The 27,463-nt window shown below is 40.2% G+C and overlaps 2 protein-coding genes and 1 non-coding gene across 5 annotated transcripts in view; all 3 read left to right on the plus strand.

Moving 5' to 3' along the window:
• The first annotated feature begins 119 nt into the window (after window positions 1-119).
• Window positions 120-4,465, plus strand: CCDC115 (coiled-coil domain containing 115). Of its 2 annotated transcripts, none has more exons than XM_045869112.3 (5): window positions 120-276; window positions 352-455; window positions 543-625; window positions 1,274-1,420; window positions 3,196-4,465. In XM_045869112.3, the coding sequence occupies exons 1-5, from the start codon at window positions 166-168 to the stop codon at window positions 3,306-3,308; spliced, it is 558 nt and encodes a 185-aa protein (XP_045725068.1). In that variant the 5' UTR covers window positions 120-165; the 3' UTR covers window positions 3,309-4,465. The 2 variants fall into 2 exon arrangements, with proteins under 2 accessions (XP_045725068.1, XP_045725069.1); XM_045869113.3 differs by having other exon boundaries at window positions 1,289-1,420.
• Window positions 4,466-5,114: 649 nt separating this feature from the next.
• Window positions 5,115-27,463, plus strand: part of LOC135363860 (ral guanine nucleotide dissociation stimulator-like) — a 49,880-nt gene continuing 27,531 nt past the window's right edge. For both annotated transcript variants that reach the window (XR_010410093.1, XM_064586337.1), the window contains exons 1-2: window positions 5,115-5,188; window positions 26,325-26,436. The gene's annotated coding sequence lies outside the window, so the exon portion shown is untranslated. The remainder of the gene's footprint in view (window positions 5,189-26,324; window positions 26,437-27,463) is intronic.
• TRNAE-UUC (transfer RNA glutamic acid (anticodon UUC)) lies at window positions 5,231-5,302 on the plus strand. The gene has a single exon. It is a non-coding gene; the product is annotated as a tRNA-Glu (tRNA).

Below are 27,463 nucleotides of genomic sequence, written 5' to 3' on the forward strand. Positions count from 1 at the left end.
GGGTCGCTGTTCCCAAAAGCGCTTGCCTTTGGAATCGTTGGGCAACTCGGCCCACGGCTGGGAACGCCCCTTTAAGGTGAGCCTATTGGTTGTCATGGCGGTATGGCGAGCGGCGATTGGGCAACCTGTGAGGAGGCTGGTACCAGACCTCAGTACCGTGGGCCCATGGCTGCGCCGGACGTAAGGGCGCAGGTGGACTCGCTCCTTCTGCAACTGCTCCGGGACCTGGAAGAACTGGAGGCGAAGCGGGCGGCATTGAACGCTCGGGTGGAAGAGGTGGGATCTTGGGGAGGGAGGGATGGGCGGGCATGCGGAGGTAAACTGAGTTTCATCGTTCCCCTCGTATCCCAGGGCTGGCTCTCGCTCTCTAAAGCTCGCTATGCCATGGGTGCCAAATCTGTAGGTCCTCTGCAGTATGCCTCCCGCATGGAGCCTCAGGTCTGCGTCTACATCAGGTGAGGAGCCGTGCATGTTGGAACGGGTGGGCGGGCAGGGTCCAGGCTGGGGCCTCCAAATGTCGATCCTACCTTCTCGTTCTTCAGCGAGGCCCAGGACGGACTCCAGAAGTTCTGGGTGGTGAGAGCCAGCGCCCAGACTCCAGAAGAGGTGGGGCCCCGTGAAGCAGGTGAGTCCCCCTTTTTTCCCGTCAGGGCGTCCTCCCGATGTCAAAAACAAAATGTACACGATAATTGAGGAGATGATTTTATTAAGAGTGTTGCGATGGAGAGAGCGGCCCAGATTGGAGGATCACAGTGTCTCAGCAGGCTGTTTTTAGTTTTGTTTTTGTTTTTGTTTTTGCTTTAGACTTCTGTAGGGAGAAATAGACAAGTTATAGGTGATGTCCTTTACAGTTGGGATAGTTTTGCAATTGGGGGAAACTTCAGTCAGTTGAACAGAAAATGTTTATATGTCTGGTTTCAGAGGGACAAACTTCTAATCTCAATCATTTATGAGACGAACGGGAAGTTGGAGGGTCTGTCTGGCCTTTCAGCATGTTCAGGCAAAATGGGAAAAGTCAGTGTGTGGCTCCTTGTTTACCTTGTGGTAAACAAGGGGGTCATCTGCTGATCTTGTGAGAGTCATGAGGAGTGGTCTGGGCATCTCATCTGAATCACAAAGGGAAGGGTTGTTCTTTGTGGTAAGCTGTTTTCTGGAACATAAATGGTTGGAGGGATTTTCCAGCCTTCAGTGTTTGTCAGGAACATGAGCTCAGATCAAATTCAACATTGTCACAGAGAAGACAAGCGCAGGTAACGAGACCCTCAGCCTCCAGTCTGTCTTTCTCCAGCTTTGCGCAGGCGCAAGGGTCTCACCAGAACCCCAGAGCTGGAGTCCTCCCCAGCCCCCCGGGACCCTCTGAACTGGTTTGGAATCCTCGTTCCTCACAGTCTGCGTCATGCCCAAGCCAGCTTCCGGGAGGGTGAGTAGACTTCTATCTGCAGGAAGAACTTGAGTACTAAAGCCATGCCTGGCTGGGGTTAATCTGCAAAGGGTTTTCCAGGTTTTATCCATAGCAGGCTTTTTTTGCACACCTGCTGTTTTTTCCAAAAAGCATTTACTGGCTGTTGGCAGTGTTCCAGGCTCATGCTAGGTGCTGGAGATACAGCAGGAAACAAAAGAGATAAACACCCCTCATGGAATGTTTATTCTATTGAGGGGAGAATGAAAACATGCAAATAAATAAGTAGGCCCATATATAATACCAGGTAGTGAGAATTGTTATGGAAAAATAAGATAGGGTATGGTGGATGGAGTGGGACAGGAGTGGGTGAGGGTACCTATTTTACGAAGGGTGGCCTGGAAAGGCCTCTCTGAAAAGATGGAGAGAACTTTGTGGTTGATCTGGGGGATCAGTGCTGTAGGCAGAGGGACCAGCCAGGGCAAAAGCTTTGAGGTGAGATCATGTTTAGGATGGCAGAGAGGAGGCCAAATGGGTTGGAGTGGAGTTTATGTAGCAGGGAGTGCCAGGAGCTCAGGTCAGAGGTGGCTGGGCTCAGGTGATTTGAGGTACAGGCCCTGATGAGGACTTTGGGAGTCATGGGTGGCTCTGAAGAGAGGGGGGCACAGTTGGACCCACAGAGTGATAGGAAGACTGTGGTGCTGGGTGGGAACAGACAAGAGCAGAGGGAGGAAGCAGGTGATGGGGAGCAGCCAGGCTTGAGATGCAGGTGGAGGCAGTGAAGGAGAGGGTAAGTGATGGGAACCTGCATGTTTTGAGAATAGAAGCCACAGGATTTACTGACAGATCAATTTGAGAGTAAGGGAAGGAGAGGAATGAAGCTTGAGCCCACAGATTCCAGCAGGAACACCTGAGGGAATGAAGTTGCCCTCACCTGGTGTGAGAGAGCTGCAGCCAAGGGTAAGTCAGGAGTTGGGTGAGAGTAGTTCCTAGTGCTGTGTGGTGGAGACTGTGCTCGGGTGTCTGGGCACATGCATCTGAGTTTGGAGGAGACCTGGGCTGGAAAGAGAGATTTAGGAGCCCACTGCATAACACTCGTGTTTAAACTCCCAAGTTGCTGACACATACACAGCATTTAAGCTAAGATCAGTAGAGGGCCTCAAAATGTGGACAGAAGGTGGGAGGAGGAAGGGGAGAAACCACTCGAGGAGACTGAGAAGTAGTGGTGAGGCAGGAGCAACAAGCAGAGGATGAGAGATCCCAGAAGCCAAGAGGAGAAAGTGCTTCCTGGAGGGAGGTGAGCAGATGTGTGGCCAGCTCTGCTGTCAGGCAGGTAGGCTGAAGACTGAACTGGCGAGTGGACTGGGCACGGAGGGCCCAGAAGACTGTTAAGCAGAAGCATCAGGCAAAAGCTACCTAGATGTGGATCCAGAATGTGGAATACTCCTGGGGGCAGAGAAAACAGAAAGAGAGAGGGCGAGAACAGTGAAGGACTATTATAATGAAGGAAAGAAGGAAGGAAATGAGGGCATGCAACAGTGTTTTTTAGTCCCTGATGGGTAATATAAGGGAGTAAAGAAAGTCTGTTGAAGAGGTGACATTTTAGTAAAGATCTGAAGGAGGTGAGGGTGTGGGTCTAGTGAGGTTCTGAAGCAGCCAATGCAAGGCTCTTGAAATATTTTAGGAATAGTTCTAGAAAGTTCTGGAGCCTTTCCAGTACCTGGAGATATTCAGAGCCCCCTGAGTCATGTGTCACATCGAGGATACCATGGTGACAATCTTCTCTCTTCCTCTAGGCCTGCAGCTGGCTGCAGACATGGCCAGCCTTCAGATCCGGATCGACTGGGGTCGAAGCCAACTCCAGGAGCTCCAGGAGAAACTCAAGCAGCTGGAGCCTGAGTCTGCCTGACTTGTGACCAGAGGCGGGCAGTGAGCACAGCTGTTCTTTGGTGTGGCTGCCTTATCTCAGGCCTTCTTCCTTCACAGATTGCCCCTGCCCCTATTCCCACCCCAACTAATCCCTGCTCCTTAAAATTTCTCTGGTTTGCATGTTTCTAGCTTTGTTAGGTGTGAAAGTTTGAAGAGGCAAACTGAATAATGTTGAAAGTCACTACTGTGAAACCACTTCTAAGCTTGTATTCTCCTAGGACACATTCATGTGGGGCAGGGGCAAAGCTGTTAGGTTAGTTCATAAATAACCAGAACAGCCTCATTGATATATCAGTTGTGGCTTCTTTACAGGATGAAATACTGCACAGTTAGTGGCAGGGAAGGACAACAAATAGGTGCTTCAGTTTAACTAGATTCTCAAAACTAATTTTGATGTAGGAAAAAAAGCAAACATGGCTAACAAATCAGGACAGTTTGATTCCATGTCAATAAAAAACATGAACACCTAAGTAGATAGGTAGTCCTTGGCAGGTTTTAAGCCAGAAAGTAGAAAAGATCTGACTTAGATTTTCAAGGGAACTCTAGGAACTCTTCCTTTATCTTTATAGGAGACTGAGCTGCTTTTAATTTTTGAAGGGCCAAATGTATTTCATGTGCTGGGATCTGTGTCCTTGCTTCATTTTCCTACTGGGTTGTTGGTATTTTTAGTAGTTTCTAGGAGGTAATCTTTATGCTGCGGGAAAATTAATCCTTTGTTCATAATATGGAATGTAAATATTTTTCCCAATTTCTCTTGTAACTTTGCTTATGGTGTTTTTTTTTAAACCTTTATTGTAAAATAAAACACATTAAACTGCACAAAATAATTGAATAGTTTAATGAATAAGGTGAAAGCTATAGTAACCACCACCCAGTTCTCATATTTTTTTAAATTAATTTTATTGATTTAAGAGTTGACTTTATCAATCAGCTGTTTTATCATCTCTGAATTTGGGGTTGTAAATGATATGATAAAGGAATTCTCCAGTATTTTCCTTAAGAACTTTTGTGGTTTCAGTGAGGTATGGGGTGAATCCTGCATCCAGCTTGTTTTTTCTACCATAGGTCTACATACTGTATGTTGAACCATTGATTTGAGATGTCACCTTTTTTTCTTTCACATAAACCCATACCGTATTTTGGAGTTTCCATTGTTTCATTGATTTTACTGTCAGTTAATACACAGGTACCACACTCTTTTAATCCTCGAGTCTTTAACATTTACTTTAATCGCAGTAGGTCGTATTTGTGGTTGGATTGGGAGGAATTGTTTATTTTGTTTTTGCCACATTGAGCTTGAGTTGTCAGTGAAAGCCTATGGAAGCACTCAAAAGGAAACTAGAGAAAAAAAGTACATCCCTTCTCACACAGGTTGACTTTCAGAACAAAATCCTGCTAGGAAGTGTCAACCCAGTGAGATTTTGAAGTCAAAATAAGTAAAAACACAATACGTTTTTGTTTTTCACAGAAAAGATATTCATGAGGAACTCTGTCCCGGATGGGGTCCTTTATTTTAGATGTAAGTTGATGTCGAAGGTCAAGCAATAGCCTTCATTTTACTGTTTGAATGCCCAGCATGGTAGGCAAATAGGGCCTGAGAAAACCACAAACGCTCTGCAATCTGCCCTGGCTCCAGTCCTTTGGGAGATCTCCGGGAGCAGGAGTTCCCGCCCCCTAGAGAGACCCGGATGTTCCAGCCCGGGGGGGGGGGGGGGGGGGGGGGGGGGGAGGGGGGGCCCAGTTTGGGGGAAGGGGGGCCCTTGAAGCTGGGGTTCGCGCAGCCGCAGTCAGAATTTCCGGGGGCGGAGCGAGCCCAACGGGTAAGAAGCCGTTATGTGAAGGGGCAGACGGCAAGCTGAGGTAAGTGATGTCTACAGAAACGAGAGGCGTGTTTTCAGCACTTCCCATATGGTCTAGCGGTTAGGATTCCTGGTTTTCACCCAGGCGGCCCGGGTTCGACTCCCGGTATGGGAAGAAGACTAATTTTTCATTTCTACTGGCCAGGCGAGAATTTTGTATTTTCGCCGCTAGAATGCCTGAGGTCGAATTCGGCGTTTCTTTCCAATTAAGCCTGGAGAAACTGGGGCCCGGGGAGCTCCGGGACCTATATCATTCTGTGTTTTGAACGAAGTATTAATTTTCATCACATCATAAAACTATTTTCTCGATCAGTAATTTATTAATTATATAAGATACCGTATACATTATAGATTTGAATACCATTATATTTAAATATTGAATAATATTTAAAATACTCAAAATTTATTGTCAATCTCTGGGTGGGGGCACCCTCCGGGAGGGAGGAAGGGATGGGTGAAGTCAAGACACTTGCAGCTTCTGCTCCAGAGCCAGTCCAGAGGCTGGGCTGCAACAAGTGGAGCTGAGTCTCTGGAGGAGCATAGGATGAAGTGTATGAATGGACTGGAGAGGGCCAGTTGGAAGAAGTCTCTGGCAATTTAATTTTCTCTGGTCTTCCGGCCGCTTTGTTTGCCTTCTAGTCCAGTGGTTAGAGTTTTTAAGCAATCCAGTTTGCCCCCAACCCTTTATGGAAATTACTTAAAACTTAAGAATCCCTCTTGACCCCCAACACTTGCACACTTCCAGTCACAAGGAGAGCCAAACATACAAACATGAGATACTAAGTGCCTTTGTCAATTTTCCACCCCCTTTGTCTGGTTCACTTAGTCAACCCAGGGAGGTTATGTGCAGGGCTAAGGTCCTGCCTTCAGAAGTGGACCACTACACTCATTTATTCACTCATACATTTGGTAGGGGGGGAAGGGGGAGAAATTATTTCTGTAATCATATTAATTTAAATTCTATAGGTTAAAATAGGATACAGTGGAGCTGGGAAGTCATCACTCTGTCCTCACAAGAAAAAAAAGCTGAATAAACTAAAATTTAACAACTCTTCTTAGATCCATGGGAAAATTGAAGTCACGGCTGAATTGCTGCCTTGAAAATTGGGGGGAAGACTGACTACAGAGAGTCATAGTATACCAGGCTCAGAAGCTGTTGCTGGAGCTAGTAACTGGTAGGAAAACTTAAAGGCTAATTGACCCTGTTGAGAGAAAAACTCTCTAAAGGCCTAATCTATAAAGGAAGTTTATTTTATTTTATTTTTATTTTCTTTTACTTTATTTTATTTTGACATGTTTAATATTTATTGTTCTTTTGCAGAACAAGAATCCTAGGTAGTTGCTACCATGGTGGCTTAATTTAGACAAAAATAGCTAAGAGGCATCAATTTATTGCCATAGCAATTTTAACAGCGACTCACTAAATTATTAACAGAACCATTTTCTAGAAAGTACTGATCTAGTCACATGAATATGACATAAGTGAAATACGAGAACAGTATAAACATTTTGTACAATGCACTTTTAGTTCTCCACAGTTTGCTATAAAGCAAATATAACTTGGCTCTGATGTAGATAATTATTGATATAATTTTCAAGTTTTTCAATGTGAGAAAGTCACTGTGACTGTGGCCCTCCTTAACATGGAGCCCATAACACTCCCTGGGCAGGTTCAGAACCAACTCACACATCTACAAACCGACTAGAAATAGCCAGTCAGGTAAATGTCGGTTTTCCTCAAATGAAAACTGAAAACAAACAAACAAAAGATTTTGCCAGTTAGAACAGTTTCCAACTCCATTTGGGATCTAGGCATGGATCCAATGGCCATCAGACTCAGAGTCAGAGCCCTCAGGAAAACTGGAAGAAATTCGTCAGAGATGGCAAAATCAAAGGTTTTCTACCTCAGCTGCAGGGTGATCAGCACAACCTCACCTCTCCTCCTGACTCCTCAGCCAGGACAGAGAGAAACAGGCAGATTCACCAGAGGAACTGGGGCATTCTTATTTATAAACTAAGGAAATGAAGAGGCCCCAACCAGAGCATGTACAGATTTTGTGAACGAATAAAGCTCTTGAGTATGACATTGGTCAAAGGCAAAAGAAGAGATTTCTATCTGCAGTAACATCTTTAATTTTTCCCAAGGGGAAGCCATTTTAGATTTCTAAGTTAGCATGACTGTATAAACTTCATTTAAACCAAAAGCCTGATTTATGGCCCGCCAAGCCATAAAGGAAAACCATAGGTATCAATGAATACTCCTACTCCTTGCATTTAGCATTGCATTAATGTTAAATTAAAATTTATGATTCCTGCCTATATGTTCATCTGTAATCTTTTGACCTTTTTACAAGACATAAAAAAAATCTATAACCCTGTACAAAGCGTTCGTTCTCTGGAGCATTATCTTTCCTGTGAAGAGTGTGTTTCCCAGGCAGCTGTCCTAACTTGGGCTGTGATAAAACTTTCTTTCTTTTAGAGTTTCTGAAAGTTTTATTCATTTTGCATTGACAACCCTCACATTCTTGTGGGTTTTTACCTCCAGGAACCCTAACAGGTTCTTAGGGTCAAGACTGGAGAAGAATCCCCTGGTGCTTCTGGCAAAAGGAGGGAAAAGTAACCACTTGGAAAATTGCCAGCGCACCCAGTTCTCCTTAACAAAGGCCTATCCTCAGGGAAACTGTTTTACTAGAGCCCACCCAATCTGGGGGAAGAGAAATACCCAACCCTCTCTAGCCTTCCTATGTCACATAAAGGGAGAAAAAAGCTGGGAAGCTTTAGAAGGTTATAGTCTTCGGGCAGAAGCTCAGTAAAAGACTATAGGATTATACAGTACTTCCCCCTCCTCCCACATATTACCACCACATCACTAAGGTTCTTGTTATGATATATATAATACAACTTAAAGAACTGTAGGGCTCAGAATCTATGTAAGAAATCTGCTGGGAAACCCAAACACAGAAGAGGAGACTAAAATAAGAACACTGGAGGAAATTTTAGCCTCTGATACCTACAGCCACAGCAAACAATAAACACAGAGTGATTCTTAGCCAGATAAATATAAAAGCTCACATTAATAGCCTATTTAACTTGGTTGCTTTTACCTGATACATCATATCTACCTTTTTTTTTTTTTTAAAGATTTTATTTATTTGACAGAAAGAAAGCACAAGCAGGGGGAGCAGCAGAGGGAGATGGAGAAGCAGGCTTCCCACTGAGCAGGGAGCCTGATGTGGGGCTCAATCCCAGGACCCCGTCTGGGATCATGACCTGAGCCGAAGGCAGATGCTTAACCAACTGAGCCACCCGGGCACCCCTCATGTTTACCTTTCAATAAAACTTAAAAGTTGGGGGATAAAGCATGTCTATAGTTGAGAACCTCTGTCAGCCCATGTCCTATTTTAGGGTTTTGGAAGTCCCACAGCCTCCCTTCATTTTCTTCCATCTCTGTTCCTTGGAGTTCAGGTTCCAGTAGTTTTCCTGGTATAACATTCTCAGAACCCTTGTCAGCTTCCTGTGCATTTCATGGGGTTTCAGTCCTCAGACAAGAGGGTCCTCCATAGATCTTTCCTGGATAACCCCATCTCTATTCTTGCTTTTGCTGAGATGGCCAGTTGGATCCATGAGTCACAAGCCCAATCTCTTCAGCAAAAGATTGTCCAGCCACACCCTTGGCCCCTTTTTCCAGAGCACACTTTCCAACAGTGAATTTCTTAATATTTGAATCCTTTGTAATCTGGATAGCCTGAGAACCACCAAAATCATCAAGAGCTGGCTCCTTTTTGCTTAACTATCCTTTTCTTAATTTACTTCTTTCCTTCTGCTTTTTACTGTAAGCATCAAGGAGAAGCAGTCTGTGCCTACAACACTTTTCTTAGAAATCTCTTCAGCTAAATATCTAAGTTCATTGCTTCTAAGTTCTACTTTCTGTCAAACAGTAGAATACAATTCAGCCAAGTTCTCTACCACTTTAAAATAAGAATTGCTTTTCTTCTAGTGTCCAATAACATGTTTCTCATTTCCTTCTAAGTTCTTGCCCAGAAGCACCTTCAACTTTCATATTTCTACTAAAATTCTGTTCGTGTCAATATATGTATTCTCTAAAGAGGATAGAAGCGTTCTCTACAGTGCTCCTTACTTATCTTTTAGCTCTAACCAGAATAACCTTTAATGTCCATATGTATTTCCACTAACCCTCTCTTCAAGGCATTCTAGGCTTTTTCTATCTTGTGCCTCAAAATTCTTCTGCCTCTATCCCTTAACCAATTCCAAAGCCACATTCGACATTTTCAAGTATTTGTTACAGGAGCACCCTACTTCCTGGTATCAAAATCTGTATTAGTTTCCTAAGGCTGCCATTATAAGTGACTTGGGTAATTTATTATCTCTCAGTTCTGAGGCCAGAAGTCTAAAATCAAGCTGTTTCTATGGCCACATGTCCTCTGAATACTCTAGGGAAAACTCCTTTGCCTCCTCCTAGCTTCTGGTGGCTCCTGGAAATCCTTGGCATTCCTTAGGTTGCAGATGCATTGCTCAATTTCTGCCTCCATCTTCATATGGAGGCAGAAATTGATTGGAATCCAACAGTGATTGGATATGGGCCCATTCTAATCCAGTATGACATCATCTTAACTTAATTGCATCTTCAAAGATCCTATTTCCAAATAAGATTATACATATACAGGTTGCAGGTGGACATGAATTTGGGGGAAGACACTCTTTACCCGACCACTGAGCACATGTTGGAACAAATTACAAGACCAGTGGATTCTTGTAATATAGTTCTTATAAATGCTATCTTGACTCAGTTTTGAAGCTCTGGCTGGAGGCTAGTCAATTCCCCTTCTTGAGTAGCTAATTAAATCCACACCCCAACCACTTTCTTTATTAGGCTCTCACACTATGGGCTGCTATATACCTATCCTAATCACTCCAGGGCCAGATATGAGACAGGGGAAGCCCCTATGCCCACGAGCCTGCTGAAATGATTCAAACTAGCCAATCCTAACCCTGGTTACCCTGCCTAATCCATTCATTCCCAAGGAAATCATCATAAAATCTTTTGTGTACACGTTCCTCTTTGCCCTCTCTGTCTCTTGACCTCACCATTGGTCATTTTTGTCCCCCACTGCCACCCTCTTGCCCCCACATGATGTGTACTTCTTCTCTTGAGAACTTTGAGTAAAATAAACTATCTTTTCAGTGTCAGTTGTCTCCTGATCTATTGGCCTTACCATACCTAAATAATAATAATAATAATAAATAATCATGATAAATAAAACCTACCAAAACAATTGGCCCAGCAAAGCAGGATGGTTTGCTTCCAGACCAAATGACATGTCACTAGACTTTCCTGACTTACAGGTTCTTCCAGGCAGCAGTAGCTACCTGAGCAGCTGTGCCACCAGCTGGCATGTTGGTGCTGTGGGCCATAGCTACTTTTTGTTGCCTCTACCAGATGTTGCTGTGAATCTACTCCACAAATTGTGAAATTTATGAACAGTCCTCCCTTGTGTCCTCTCTGAGTCAAGGTGTTAAGTGTCCAGGACAGAGCACCTGGGTGCAGCTCAAATTAATTGGCTACTTCTGATTGTTAAAAGGTTCCTCTGAAGGGAGTAAGGTATGATCCCACCCAAGTGGCAGGGGATGGGTCTGATTAGCCTACCGGTCGGCAAGTGGTGGGGCCAATGAAGTCATTATATCCTATAACAGAATCATTTTATTTGGCCTGTTCCACACTATGTAGGAAACTACTCTCTTCTCAAACCATTCATAGCGTCAATATGAGGCATCCTCGTGACCATGGCACCCACAGGTCCTGTGGTAAAGGAAATGATTGTTATGCTGTTGCTTGTCTAACTGCATGACTCAGCGGGGTAGGAGAGGCCACCTGGATGGAAGCCAATAGCACAAAGCTTAATGAAAAGGGAAAGTTTGGGGGACACTATCCCTACTCTATCTAAGACCCCTGAGATAGTCACACTATTGTTTCAGGAATGTAAAACTCTGGGCAACACTCATGGGCCTTTCTGAGTAGTGCTGCTCACCAGCGCACCAAGGGCCTTATGCTCAAAACCTGGATCCTCAAAGTACTGATAAGGCCACTGTTGCTCTCCTGGAAGTGGATGTGGACCCCTCCAAGGTCAAATTAGAATCATAGACAGGGCGGCCACCCCCTACAGATAGGACCATTTGGGAATGGTCAATACTCAAAGGTCAAAATAGTTTGGGACAAACAGGAGACTAAAACAAAAACTAAAATTTTTACCTGCCTGGACATACAAGTCATTTTTAAAGATTTTACCAAAAAGACAATGAAAAAGAATTGGTACTTCAGACCAAGAGCTAACTGCACTATCCCAAGAAGAGGCTGTTATAGCTCTCTAAGTACAAACCCCCAATCTTTGGGAGGCGTATTTGGATGGCTTGGAAGGAGGAAGTGCCACCTATTAGGGGCTCCTCCCTCTCCCCTGCTTTTCCTGTAACCACTTAGAAGGTACACACATAGTGTTATTAGCCAGAGACAGAAACTAGAAATTGTGGATTCAGGCAACTAAAAGACTAAGACGAACAAATAAACTAACCAAAAAAAGGAAAAGAAAAAGGAAAAAAAAAAAAAGCACCCAAAGAAATGTAGATGCAGGGTGGAAAATAAAAAGTAAATAAAGTATATATATTTAATTTGACTCAATTGTAAGTGGAAAATTTACTAAAAGACTTCATATGACAAAAAACAAAAGGGCTTTTGTGCCTCAACAATATAGGTTCTAAATTAACTTTAACATCTGCTAAAATGCACCAACTGACAAAGCTTCATGGTCTTAATCAATGCTTGGGCTCAAATTACAGTTATACCTGGGGTCCCACTAAGTATAAACATTGTATCCCCTATAATCTTAGGAAAGGCACAAAATATAAAATAGAGAAAAATAAGTATGTCACTTTAACCATAGCCTTGCCTAAATTTCCCATAACCATAGTACTTATTCATCTAAAATATCCCAGATTGGACATAGATCCTCTAACACAATGAGGAATCAATTAAAATTAAATTAAGTTTTTGACATTAACAAATTGGCAGGATAATAGTGAGACCTCCATAGACCTCCAGTTAATATGGCCCAATGTAGGTTAGAACAGGGCCTTTATGGAGTAAAACTATTGTAAAAGACCTAATTAAGAGGGGCACCTGGGTGGCTCAGCTGGTTAAGCAGCTGCCTTTGGCTCAGATCATGATCCTGGGGTCCTGGGATTGAGCCCCATGTCTGGCTCCCTGCTCAGCGGAGAGCCTGCTTCTCTCTGCCACTCTGCCTACTGGTGCTCTCTATCTGTTGAATGAATAAATAAAATCTTAAAAAAAAAAGGCCTAATTAATAAAAGAGTGACTATCCCCACTGATTCTTTAACAGCTCAATTTTGTCTGATTTTAAATAACAAAAAAAGCATGGGTGACTCAGGATTGATTACTGCAACCCTAATTTTGTGGTCTCATCAGTAATTATTTTATACCTAGTGCCCAGTATTATTAAAATTACTGACTCCATCCAATCAACAATCGGTAAATATTTTACTATTACAGATTTATCTAATGTATTCTGTTCAGTGCCAATTTTTCTCAGCTGCAGTTTGCCTCACCTCCAAAGGGACACAATATACTCTTTCCAGGCTGCCCATGGGGTTTCTCACAGCTTTACTATCACACATAATCCATAATCTTTACAGACAGGATCTTAACTACATTGCCTTTCTCCACAACGCCAGGATGACATTACAGTGATGACCGTCCTCCAAGGATACTCATTGGACACATTCATTAAGGACAATTAAGGACATACAAATCTCTTTTGGGTTCTGGAGGCAACATACTCCTCATTTACAAATTTTTCTTAATCTCACTGGTGCTGCTACTTACAAATCAACCTATTTTAAGTGGGTTTCTCCAACAAATACTTTAGAATCTGTCCAAATTAAAATTAACAGTTACTTCCATTAGTGCCCTCAGAGACTCCTTCAGTGGAGAGGTTTGATTCCTTTTCTCATGCCCCTTGGGGTCTCTGGATCACATATAATGTTATAAGTTGCCCCAAAGCCTCTGGTGCAAGAAGTTGGTCCTCTTGGGCCTGGAATAAAATCTATTAAGATGAAAACTGCTGGCTACATACTGGGATGTCCTGGAAATAAGGGCTCTCACAGACCCTGAACCTGTGACCATCCATACCCAGCTGCCCATTATGCTTTGGATCATGGAAACAGTATATCACAAGCTCAACATGACTATACAGGTTCCTGAAGACAGGATGGAGGGAATCCTGGGCCCTCTGGCATATTCCACCTACAGGATGGGAAGGCCTTCCCTGTTCTTAGTCCATTGTCAGATGCCACAGTGCCAGAGGAGGTCATCTCTCCTCAAGATCACTTGGCTACCCAGTGAGTCCCTTGAAATAAATTGAGTGAGCAGAGATGGAAATATATAGACTCTATGGACAGCATTGCCACCATCACAAATGGAGCTCAGTGGAATATTACTGCCTTTCATCCTGTAGCCAAGATACCTCTGATAATAGATGGACTAGGGATCAATGCAATTGGTCAAACTTAAGGCAGTCATCTTAGCACTAGATTGGATCCTGGGTAAATAAAAATCTACCACAATAGGAAGCCTTGCCAGGATGTTCTTTATTCTCTTCAGAGTTACAGACATTTCCCAAGGTACAAATTTTACTTCTCAGAATACATAGTGCTGGGTTCTTAAAAAAAGGTATTTAGTAAAACTTTTATGTCCTTGATAGTTCCCAGATAGTTTAAATGAGAGACATATGGTCTCCTCAAACAACAACTTTTTCAGATTCCAGTCTGACTAATGAATCTCTTCTTGCCCCAGGCCTTAAGACCTAATTCACAACCATAATTATTAATTTTATGTGTCAACTTGGCTGGGCCATAGAGTGCCCAGATATTTGGTCAAACATTACTCTAGATGTTTCTGTAAGGGCATGTTTGGATGGGATTAACAATTAAATCAGTAGACTTTGAGTAAAGCAGATTGCCCTCTCTTGTGTGGGTGGGCCTCATCAAATCAGTTGAAGGTCTGAGTAGAACAAAGAGACTAGCCTCCCTTGAGCAAGAGAAAATTCTCCAGCAGACTGCTTTCCAATTTCATCTGTAATATCAGTCTTTCCTGGTTATAGAGCACACTGCCTTTAGACTGTAACTGCAGCAATGATTCTCCTGGTTTGCATCCTACTAGCTCATCAGGCAGATTTTGGATTTGCTAGCTTGCATCTCTGAAAAATCCTGACGGATAAACCAACTTTAAAAAACTTTCCCATTGCAGCCATCAAAAGAAAGAAAGAAAAGAAAGAAAGACAGACAGACAGACAGAAAGAAAGAAAGAAAGAAAGAAAGAAAGAAAGAAAGAAAAGAAAGAAAGAAAAGAAAGAAAGAAAAGAAAGAAAGAAAAAAAGATCTTGCCACTTGCAATGACGTGGATGGAACTAGAGGGTATTATGCTAAGCAAAATAAGTCAATCAGAGAAAGACAATTATCGTATGATCTCACTGATATGTGGAATTTAAGAAACAAGGCAGAGAATCATAGGGGAAGAGAGGGAAAAATGAAACAAGATGAAACCAGAGAGGGAGACAAACCATAAGAGACTCAATCTTAGGAAACAAACTGAGGTTTGCTGGAGGGGAAAGGGGTGGGAGGATGAGGTGGCTGGGTGATGGACATTGGGGAGGGTATATGTTGTGGTGAGTGCTGGATGGAAATATATAGACTCTATGGACAGCATTGCCACCATCACAAATGGAGCTCAGTGGAATATTACTGCCTTTCATCCTGTAGCCAAGATATCTCTGATAATAGATGGACTAGGGATCTGTAAGACTGATGAATCAAAGACCTGTGGCCCTGAAACAAATAATACATTATATGTTAATTAAAAAATTAATTAAAAAACAAAACAAAAGCCCCCCCCAAACTTTACCATTATTCTTTCTTATACTTTAAGGGGGTTATGTTTTACCTCCATGTATACAAAGACCCCTTTAATATGGCTCTCCCTATCTCTCTAAACTTTTAATTTCATCTTCATCCCGTAAGACCTGGAGTCCTGACTGAAGGTGCATACTCTCCTGGGACTCATTAACCATTGATTGCCCCATGGGCCATCAGTAGTAGTCATCTAATATGGGGCCCATTTGAGTCTAAACTTCTACCACTCAATAAAACCTAAATCCCCAAAACAACAACAAAGTCTTTTTTTTTTTTTTTAAGATTTTATATATTTATTCATGAGAGACAGAGAGAGAGAGAGGCAGAGGCAGAGGGAGAAGCAGGCTCCCCACAGAGCAGGGAGCCCGATGCAGGACTCGATCCCAGGACTCTGGGATCATCACCTGAGCCGAAGGCAGACGCTTAACTGACTGAGCCACCCAGGCATCCCCAACAACAAAAAAGTCTTCCTGAATATTTAGTTATAAGAGGTACATAATTAAACTGGGCTCTCCCTCTGATCCCCTTTAGGAAATTAAAATCAGTTTCCAGGGCCATTCCCATAGACAATGTGGAATACCAAAAAAGGTAGATAGAAAATTCCACTTATTAAATAAAAATCACAGAGATAATAATAAAATCAACACCATACCCCGTAATGATGATGTATTCCAGAGGAAAACCAGTATCAGACAACAAAAGCTTGTTGACTGCAGCTGCACACCATTCTTTTGACTGTTGTCTTATTATTATTAAGTGCTTTCATTGGTCTATAATAGGCCCAAACCCTCCAAATAAGCAATGTTTCTTTTTTTTTCTTTTTAAAAGTTTTATTTATTTATTTGACAGAGCGAGAGAGCACAAGTAGGGGGAGTAGGAGAGGAAGAGGGAGAAGCAGGCTTCCTGCTGAGTAGGGAGCCCAGTGTGGGGCTCGATCCCAGGACCCTGGGATCATGACCTGAGCCGAAGGCAGACACCTAACCAACTGAGTTACCCACGGGCCCCAAAGAAGCTATAGTTTTAATTAAACATGGCAAATGCTGAGGCCTGCATGCCATTTGTTTGGCTAATGTAAACCCTACAAGCCAAAGAAACATGCCCATCACCAACCAAGCCAACAACTGAGGCAAAGGGCTTATAGTAATTGGCCGTTATGAGAGGGCCTGCCTACAGGTTAATGCTGGAGCTCCAACCTCAGCCACATATATTTAATAAGGGCAACCTGATGCCCTTATTGACAACACCCAAATTGCCCAGGCTGATACAGACAGGCTGGGTCCAAGGACCTAGAGAGGGTGTCTTGCAGGACCAGCCAAGAAGTTCCTTGGCTACACACAGGATAGAAATCAAATGCAAGCCAGCAGGAGATGAGAGCAGAGTTTACTGAAGGTATATAGAGAGAGCAGGGACTGGCAGAGTATCTGGGAGACTTAGAAAGGAAAGGAGAGAGCCTTGTCTTTGCTCTGGGTCTAGGATTTTTCCTGAGGATTGTAGTCCAGTGTATATGTCCTCTCAGGCATCCAGGAACTGGTTAGAACATGGACAAGTTCCCAAGTGTCCTTCATAAGTCAATTATTCCTTCAAGCCAGGGAGTTTTGGGATAGAAATGTCTAGCACCAATGGTCTGGAATGTGTGTATGATGGTTTCTTCTGGTCATTCTCACCTGGTCCTTCCTTAGATGTTGTCTATTTTGCTGGAAGACTCTAAAGAAATTATTAACTCTGTCCCTTATATATTTGCCCTATGGGGCATGTATAAAGTGGAGGGTGCAGTTCCTAGCAAGAATAGAAGCAGGAAGGAGCAAAAAGATTTTTATGGAGTTCTTCAGTTTCCCTCTCTCTAGGCCACATGATTTAAAACTTATAACCGAGTCCCTCTTATCAACCATCTGGGGCAAAACCTTGGACTACTGGAACTTTAAGATTCAGTCACCCTAAATGGATTTTTTTTTTTTTAGGCCACCCTTTTGTGCATAATATCAAAGTAGACTCGCATATTTTTTATTATAATGCCATTTCTTTTTTTTTACTTTACAATGGTTCTTCTTTTTTTTTTTTAATTTAAATTCAATTAGCCAAAGTATGGTGCATCATTGGTTTTTGATATAATGTTCAATGATTCATCAGTTCAGTATAACACCCAATGCTCATCACATCACGTGCCCTCCTTAATGCCATTTCTAAAGGAAATACTTTTTCCCCTTTTTTGTTTGTTTTTTTCTTAAATTCCACATGAGTGAAATCATAAAGTGTTTGTCTTTCTCTGACTGACTTATATTGCTTAGCATAATACTCTCTGGCTTAAAGAAAATACTTTTTTTATATAAATAATATTTATATATAAAATACTTATTTTTATATAAAAATAATTTTTATAGTCCTGTTGCTTTATGTTCATAATTGGGAGAATTGGGAAAATTAGAGGGGGTGATAAAACCTACACAAGATTTATATTTTTATAGTTTATTAAATTTTACATGCTACATAAAAATAGAATTGAGATATTTGTACACTAACACTATGATATATCTTTAGATGCTGATCTTTCTTATTATTTAAATTATGATTTTAATGAAGATACCTGGAAAGCTTACTGTGAAAAACAAAAGAGGTTACGAATGGGACTTGAAGTTATACCAGTTACCTCTACTACAAATAAAATTATAGTAATTAAGTAACTATTCCAGAATACCCCAGCCTTTTCTACAGTCTCAAACTTACTCCCCAGATAAATAAGTTTTTCACCATTAAGGTGGTTAAATGCTATAAGATAGTTTAAAATTTTCATTCTCTTTACCGTGTTTGTTTTTTCCCTACCTTCCCTTTCAGTTTCATATTAATGATTATCCGATGTTCTTAGTTTCAAGTCATAGACTAGTCACAGCTAGTCTGTCTTTATATGGCCTCTCAATGAAAAATTACGTGGTATCTTAATGGGGAAATATGTTATTTGACTTGGGCTGAAGACTGTACTATGGAAGTTACACCAGGTACAGAGATCCAAGATGGCAGATTCAATTTTTAAGGTGAATTTTAGTAAATTATCCTTGGTTGCTCTCATTTTTTGTTCTTGAGTCTGCTCCCATACCACTACTCAAGGGATGAGATTAAAGTGGAAATAGCTACCTTTTTCCCAAACCTTCAGCCTCCTTCCAAATTTGCTGATTGTTGTTTTTTATCTCCATTTTTGCAAGCATGTGAATTTATAGCCTATTATGCTAACAAATGCCAAGTAAAACTATTCTTGCTATATGTTGTGATTTTATTTTGAATTATAGCATATGTTTGTTGGACATAAAAGTTCGTACGAAAAGCTAAGCTCTCATTTTAGATCATGGTATAATTTTTATCAGACTTGGAGACTTATTTTTCCCAATTTTCTTTTAAAAAATGGTAAGAAAGATGGCATGCTGCTTATTATCTGTATGACACTAAAATTATTGGTGTAATGTATCTTATAGTTTAAGATGTCTCAAGCAGCTTAGGCATTTTTAAAAAATTTTTCATTATGTTCAGTTAGTCAACATACAGCCATCCTAAGTTTTTGTTGTAGTGTTCAACAATTCATTAGTTGCATATAACACCCAGTGCTCATCCCAATAGGTGCTCTCCTTAATACCCATCACCCAGTCACCCCATCCCCCCAACCTTTCCCTTCTGTAACCCTCAGTTTGTTTCCCAGAGTCCAGAGTCTCTCATGGTTTGTCTCCCTCTCTGATTCCTTCCCATTTAGTTTTCCCTCCCTTCCCCTGTTGTCCTCTGCTCTCTTCCTTATGTTCCACATATGAGAGATACCACCTTACACCAGCTAGAATGGCCACAATTAACAAGACAGGAAACAACAAGCGTTGGCGAGGTTGTGGTTCTTGCGCTGTTGGTGGGAATGCAAGCTGGTACAGAAACTCTGGAAAACAGTATGGAGGTTCCTCAAGACATAAAAAATAGAGCTACCCTACGACCCAGCGATTGCACTACTGGGTATTTACCCTGAAGCTTAGGCATTTTTGAGAGTCTCTAAGAAAGACTCAACAGAATAGGATAAAACTGATTTTTAAAATTAATAACTTAAAAGGATTAGGCTTAGGTAGTGACTTGCAGGTCGATATTCCCACTTGGATATCAAGTCTGACTTCTGACTTCTCCATTCCATATGATCACAGACCCAATCCAAAGAATAATATCGTATTTTCGTTCTTCTACGATACACAGCAACCTACAAACTTTTTTCGAAACCTGATCGTGTACCTTTTCCTTTACCTTATTAATTCTTAGTTCTTAATTCTTGTTTTGAACAAGACTGGAATGAAGACTGGGAGTGACTTTTAGATCAAGTTATATACTCAGGGAACTTCTGCGGGCAGGCACTTTCCTGTGACCCTTTTGGGCGTGCAGCCCTGTCCCCTGCAATACTGCCTTATGCAATATGTGTGCTATAGCCACAGATGTAGCCGCTCTGCAGGACACGGTTCTGGGTAGAGAATTTAATCTTAATTTACATCCTACTTTGGGTAAGTATTTGGTTCTTGTTCTGCTGTCAATCTTTTGAAAGTGTGTACTGATGTCTATTCTGTTTTAGATAGTCATCAGGTTCTTTTCAGTGCTATCTTGTTTAAGGATTGAATATCTCGTTACACTTGTTTACAATGAACAGGTAGAAAAGTTGTCTTGATGATAAAATAGTTCGTTTGCAGTGGTCCTTTTTATTTTCTCTAACAGAAATGAAAACAAGGTGCCTTTGTAAACTGCCCGGTTCTGTATCCTTTGTCTTTTTGCAATAGACCTCTGAAACTAAAGAATAAAAAGACACTCCTAGGTGCTGGTCTCTTATTGAAAGTGGTCACTGTGGGGCGCGTGGGTGGTTCAGTCCATTAAGCGTCTGCTTTCGGCTCAGATCATGATCGCAGGGTCCTGGAATCGAGTCCTACAACGGGTTCTCTGCTCCTCAGGGGTCTGCTTCTCCCTCTGTGTTCTCGCTCTCTCTCAAATAACTTAATAAAATCTTCTAAAAAAAAAAAAAAGTGGTCACCATGAATGAGTTTTTTTTATATACATACTGTCTACCAAAATTATTTTGAAGTTTCTTTTGGTTATATGAGAGGAGGTCATTGTTCCATTCTGATTTATTTGGTTCTGAATGAGTAAAGATTTGAATATGATGGGTATAGTTTAATGGTTTTTCTTGCCTTGATAATGTGCATTAAATATTATTAACCTGTTAGAAATGCTGATGTAGAAATAGGGTATGTATTTTATTTTTTCAATTATTTTTTTTTAATATTTATTTGAGAGAGAGAGCGTGCACGAGTGGGGGGAGGGGCAGAGGGAGAGAATCTCAAGCAGATTTCCTGCTGAGCGGGGAGCCCAATGGGCTGCTCCCCCTCATGACCCATGAGATCATGACCTGAGCTGAAGAAATCATGAGTATGAGGCTTATCCGACTGAGTCATCCTAGGGTGTGTATTTTAATAATGTGTGTGGCTCACACTTTTTATGTATATTGTGGTCTGTAGGACATATTTTATTGATGTTGCTCAATATCTTCAACTACTGGTTGGGAGTGTTTGGCATTTTTAGGCTGCAATTTGACATTAAATTTCAGACAAATTTCTATCACCTTAAATAAAGAAATATCCTTGTTCAAATTTCTGTAGGACTATTATTCTTTAAAAAAGCCTGAGTTGTCTTTTACTATCTATCCTGAAACTCTGGAGAATACAAAAAAATATTGTAATAATGTAATGTGTATCCCAAATATGCAGAGGTAAATTTCTTAGGCATTATCAGGTACAAAAATGTTTATTTTAGACAAAATGCTATAGAAATTGGAGAAATGAGTTGATGAGAAAGTACCCTGGGATTAGAAATAATATTGAAAGCTATATATAGTTCCTTTCTATTTCTGTATTTTTTTAAAGTCTAAAGATGCAGTATTAGAGAAGTATATGCCATTTTATTTTATTTTTTAATTTTTTTAAAAGATTTTATTTATTTATTCATGAGAGACAGAGAGGCAGAGGGAGAAGCAGGCTCCCAAGGAGCAGGGAGCCCAATGCGGGACTCGATCCCAGGACACTGGGATCATGACCTGAGCCGAAGGCAGACACTTAACCATCTGAGCCACCCAGGCGCCCGTATATGCGATTTTAATCAGAACCTTGTGGGTGTGGAGAACAGAAGAAAAAGTATTATAGTTTAGGAGATGGCTTGGGCATAAAAGAAACTCAGCTTGAGTAGATAGTTGATGAGAGTATTATTTAAGAAATTAGCCTTCTTGGATGAGTTCTTTTTGGGAGGGAGTAGAAAAGAGATGGCTTTGTAGGGTCTGGTTCAGTTCTAGAAAGACTAGAAACAAGGACAAGTTGGAGGAATTATTGCCTATTTATGAGCAAGAAAGTGCCTTATAAGTGATATAATTCTGGAAGTGACGTATAAGTAATTCTGGCAGCTGTGTAAGGTGTAGTTGGAAAAAGAAAGTCTAAGCTCAGGGTGCCTGGGTGGCTCAGTCAGTTAAGCAACTGCCTTCGTCTCAGGTCATGATCCTGGAGTCCCAGGATTGAGTCCCAGGATCAAGTTCCCTGCTCAGCCGGGAGTCTGCTTCTCCCTCTGACCCTCCCCCGTCTTCTGCTCTCTCTCTCTCTCAAATAAATAAATAAAAAATCTTAAACAACAACAAAAAGAAAGTCTAAGCTCTTATTTACTAGTCCACTATTTGAATTACAATTATTAGGGTTGGTGAGACAGAAAGAAAAGGACTTCCCTAATTTTCCTGTTATGTCTGAGCACTTCTAATGTGCACAGCACTGTGCTAGATACTGTAGTAAGACAGGGTCTCTATATTCAAGGAGCTCATGATCTGAGTGACGTGTATATATGAACCATGATATATTGTGAGAAATGTTATGTTAGTGGTATTATCAAAGTGCAGTAGGAAGTTCAGAGGATAGAGTGGGTTATCCTACGGTGCAGAGAGTCTAGAAGGATTCAAACATGATAACTGAAAGATGAGTAAGTTTTCATTAGTAGAAGAGAGGGGAATATAGAACGTTGTAGGCAGAGAGAGCAATATGAGCAAAACCAGATAGCATGAAAGGAGAGTTGGGGTAGATGAGAGATATTATAGGAGAGAAGCCTGGAAATGGTAGATGTGGGCCTTGATGGGAAAGACCTTAATCTTAAACTAGCCTGCAGACATTTGTGTAGGCAATAGGAAGCCATTTGAAAGTTCTTGAGTGGGAGAATAGCCTGAGCAAATCTAGTTTTTAGGAAAAGAACTGACAAGTGTTCTTTAGAAGGGTAGACTTTAGAATTTAAGGAGGAGAAAAGGAAATCAGAGACCAGATAAGGAGCTATTGCTGTACTGTAAGGATGAAATGAATGAGGAAGCCATCTTAAACTAGTGAATGGAAAAAGGAACAGATTTAAGAATCATAATTTAAGTTCTTTTCATGTCTACAGCAAAGACACTTTTTTAAGTCCTTAATCAACTGAGAGACAAGCAACTTACCAGCCTCTTTAAATAACGTTTTTTCCTTTTTGTTAAGTAAATTTTCAAACATACTAACAAGTAGATAAAGTAGTACCAATGAACCCTATGTGTTTTTTATAATGCCTCATTGATTCTTAAATTTTGATATTCTTACAATCTTTTATATACTTCGATATAAATAAGATTTTTGTTGTTTTTTTTGGTTTTTGTTTTTAGTGAAATGAAAGGAGATAAAGTTTAATAGGTATAAAAAATAAAATCTCTTAATTGGGTGCAAAAGCAATTGTGTAATTATTTAATTTGGAGTGAGGGGCAAAGAAGAGTGACTTGTGGGAATAGATGACATATACGTGTAAGAAGAAGTTGACTACAATGTTCTCTGAAAATACTTTTATGTCTGTACGTGCACACACATGCGTAGATGATTTTGTTTTCCTCTGTGGATAAGTATAAGCTTTGTCACCATGCTTTGAAATTTCACAACTATGTGTCTTGGTCTATTATCACCTATTGTATCAAGCATTTATTTGTACCGTCTTACTCTGGTAGCGTATATCCTTCATTTCTGGGATATTTTCTTCTGTTATGTTTTTACTTTTTCTCTGCTTTCTAATGTCTTTTTAGATATTATAAATAATGTTATGAAGGCCAGCTGAAGGAAATTTCACAAACTAATTTAAGTTTTGGTACACTGGTAACATAATTTGGATAAATGTTTAGCTTCTCAAGGTTATAGGCTTCATTCAACTTTTGTATGGATATGTAAGACCTGACATGACTGTTTTTAGGAAATCTGTCATGGTATCTTATAGTCATTTCTCAAAATATTAGATCATGTTAAAAAAAAAAGTAGTCCCATTCTGGTTAAACAAGTTTTGAGGCTGTGTAATCCTGTGTGCAACGTCTGAAGACAAACAAGTTGATGCTGGTTGATTAGGGGAGTTGCTAAAATGGCAAAGATTTTCAGAATTAATGAGTACTTTACAAAGAAATTAAGGAGAAAAGGAGAACTAAGTGAGGAAACAGAAATAATTTTTACATGTTTAAAAATGTATTGAGTCTTCCTGATGCCTTTCTTGCTTTTCCCCTTATTGTAAATAATCTTTCATCTATGCTCTCTTCTTTCTCTTTTTTTCCCTCTCTTCAACTCCTCTTCTTCAACTCTTCTCCCTTTCCCCTTCCCGGCATGTAATTGAGTGTTGACTATGCCAGGAAGCATTTCAGGCTTGAGTAGGGAGGGGAGGGGAGCATTATAGACCTAGACTTTGTGATCTTAGAGTTTTTCTCACTTAATGGGAAAAATAGTGATTAATTAGATAATTGGGCCAAAAATTATGTAGTTATAAACTCCATGTCCTATGAAAGACTTTGAATTTAAGCTGAGGCCCAAAGTCAATCAAGTAAAAATATATACTGAGCACTTATTGCATGCCAGGCACTGTTTTTAGGTATTTGGGATACAGATTTGAATAAAACCTAAATGCAGTGTAAATCCTTGTAGACCATGATAAATTTAGGTTTTATTCTGTTTGCATTGGGAAGCTATTGGAGAATTCTGAGCAAGGGAGAAACATGAGTTGATTTACACTTTTTAATAAGATTGCTTGCCTGTATATAGAGGATGGATTTTACAGAGGTAAGACTAAAACAGAGAGAAAATTTAGCAGAACAGTTGAGAAGTGGTAGTAGGTTTAACCTGGATTTTAGGGGTAGACATAATCAGTGATTGAATTCGGTATGTATCATAAAGGTAAAATTGACATAGGATGGTCATATCTATTGGCTAATGGCTAGGATTTCTTTTTTTTTTTTTTTTTCCTTGAGCAACTCAGTAAATGATGGTGCTATTTACTTATGGGGAAGACTTGGAGAGGATCAGATCAGGGGATAGTGGGAAATCAGTAGCTTTGTTTTGGCCATGGTAAGATTGAGTTGTTTATTAGATATGTAAGACATTGGATATAAATTACTGGAGCTCAGGGGAACAGTTGAAACCATACTGTCAACTCTCAATATTCCTGACATCTGCAGAAAGAATATTGCATTTCTTTTTTTCTCTTTTTAATTTCATTAATTAATTAATTTTATTTTATTATTTTATTATTTTTTATTATGTTATGTTAGTCACCATACAGTACATCATTAGTTTTTGATGTAGTGTTCCATGATTCATTGTTTGCATATAACACCCAGTGCTCCATGTAATACGTGCCCTCCTTAATACCCATCACTGGGCTAACCCATCCCACCACCCTGCATTTCTTTTTCTGTGTTCACATAGCATTTTTTCTCACACACGTAGCATTTATTGTATTGCTCTGATTGTTCATGTGTCTGGTCCCATGGTCTGAGATTTTGTTGTATTTTTCTTTCTAGTCTCAGCCTCTGGTAATAGATTTTTAGATGATAGATTATAGATATTTAATGTTTGATGGATGAACCATGTAGATTTCCCTTGTCACCACATTCTGTCAGTTTACCTTTCAAGTGTCTGTCAAACCCATTTCTTTCTTTCTATCCTCATTTTCTTAGTGCTGATCCTCCGTCATCCCTCACTAGGATCTGGGCCTTTAAATGGATTTTTTCAAGAAGTGGAATTCTAAACTGTCAATGTTAAACCCTAATTATATGAAGACACCCATTAGGGATTGGGTTCAGTAGTATTAATAAGAGATCTGACTTTAATGGTTCAAATATATTCTTTTTCTCACACAATGATTATGTGAGAGGTAGGTGGTTTCTGGAATTGAATCAATGTTTTGAATGTATCAGAGTCAAGGTGTCTGAGATTTTCTTGGCCTTTGCCTCATGGGGAGAGAGAATGATGCTGAATTTAGACTGAACAGTGGAATTTAAGTAGGACATAAAATATGGTGTGATGTTATTCAAGTATAGGGCAACTTAGTTTAAATTTAATAAATTAATGATAATTTAAGATAGGAAGGTGAGTATAAAGGCAAAAGAGCATAAAGAAATATTTCACCAGTATAAAGGAGTATGACTGGACCATACTCAAAAGAACTGCTAGGAGCAGAAAGGGTGGCTAAATCTGGGAGAAATTATGGAGTAAGTAGATAACTGGTTTGAAAGTGAGTATAAAGAGGGAAAAGAGGTTATTAAAGAGACAGATGACTCCTTCAAGCTTCTATGTGTACTGAACTGGCAGGATGGTGATACTGTTGATGACGAGGAGGAAACAAATGGTATGGAAGTGCAGGAACAGGTTATTCATCTGAATCTGAATAGAAAATGGTCAGAATGGCTAAAATGGCCACTGGTGGTTTTCTTAGAATGACAGTAAACATAGAAGGGGAAAATTCTTCAAGATCTTTGAACTCTGAAACCTGGAGTCATAACCAAGTATCTTGGACTTATTTGTGGAGATTTAAGGGAATTTATGAAAGGACTGAAGAGTTATAGCTTATTGGACTTTTAAGTGACATTAGTGTGAACTTTTTAATGGTTGGGAACATTTTGATCCCCAATTCCATCTTTGGTACCTTTCACCTAATAGTGTTCTAAAATAGGGTAATTTTATTAAATATTCTTCAAAAGCATTATTCATATTTAATTTCAAATCTGATGTTACAAATTTATTTAACACCTTTAGTGTATTATCTATTAGATAAGCTATAATAACCCTTTTTTTTTTAAGGTACAACAGGAAGAACTGGAAATTCAGAGAAAGAAGCAGCACTTCCATCTACAAAAGCTGAGTTTACTTTTCCTCCTTCTTTGTTCTTCAAGACTGGACTCCCACCAAGCAGGTTAGACAATTATAACTCCACTTATTGAAGGCTTTGGTATCCTCATTTTGTATTAGTGCTATAAAGTATAAAAACACTAAATGTTCTTTTTTTTTTTTAGATTTTATTTATTTATTTGAGAGAGAAAGAATGAGAGACAGAGAGCATGAGAGGTAGGAGGGTCAGAGGGAGAAGCAGACTCCCTGCTGAGCAGGGAGCCCGATGTGGGACTCGATCCCGGGACTCCAGGATCATGACCTGAGCCGAAGGCAGTCACTTAACCAACTGAGCCACTCAGGTGCCCAAAACACTAAATGTTCTGCCAAAAAACTGGAACATTCCACGTTGTTTTAGTACAAAAATGAATTCTCTGTGAAAAACTCTTCTGGGTGCCTTTCCATTAAAAAAAAAGTCTAGGTAAGCAAATAAATGAAGCATGGTATATAGTTACATGTATGTAAAAAAGACAATCTTATATTTAGGAGAGATGGTGATAACAATGGCCTTGTTGTTTTCTGTGCTTATTATTATTCTTACATAAAGAATTATTGGACTTTCTAAGTCTAGATCTATTGGCCTAAATGTGTTTTACTAATTATAGTAAAAGAGGTTGTAGAAATTTCAGCCTGGACAATCTTTCAGATTAAAACCATTATCTTTTCTTTCTTTGGTTTGTTTTGATAATACCTAACTGAGTTCCACAAGGTACCAATTGTAAGAGGCAGATGTGCTGGGAAATGGCTAGCCTGTTATCAGGAAAATTGTAAAGGATAAGCTAAAACCAGGGATATTAGTAGTTTAATTTTGAGTTAGATAAAGATGACTTAAATCAATTATTTCTCTGGGCCTGAAATAAGTCAGTAACCCAACTGTTACTAGTTCTCAGCCAGATCATTTACCTTTTGTGTTACTTGATTAAGTTTATTTTACACGGTTTCCTGGTTTTGTTATTCTGCAATTTTGAATTGCTATAAGAGATTATATTTCATAATATACAAATGCAGGAAGAGACCTTATAGGAACATGTGGTTTAGCCCTAAGATAAAGA

The sequence above is a fragment of the Mirounga angustirostris genome, unplaced genomic scaffold, assembly GCF_029215605.1.
Source record: "Mirounga angustirostris isolate CCGP_5_RB_7025 unplaced genomic scaffold, mMirAng1.0.hap1 SCAF_3, whole genome shotgun sequence".
Classification (NCBI taxonomy): domain Eukaryota; kingdom Metazoa; phylum Chordata; class Mammalia; order Carnivora; family Phocidae; genus Mirounga; species Mirounga angustirostris.

Coding starts and splice junctions, on each gene's coding strand:
- CCDC115 (XM_045869112.3), top strand. CDS start 166: ATGGCTGCGCCGGACGTAAGGGCGCAGGTGGACTCGCTCCTTCTGCAA. Junction 626..1,273: donor GGTGGGGCCCCGTGAAGCAG/GTGAGTCCCCCT, acceptor CTCAGCCTCCAG/TCTGTCTTTCTCCAGCTTTG. Junction 1,421..3,195: donor CCAAGCCAGCTTCCGGGAGG/GTGAGTAGACTT, acceptor CTCTTCCTCTAG/GCCTGCAGCTGGCTGCAGAC.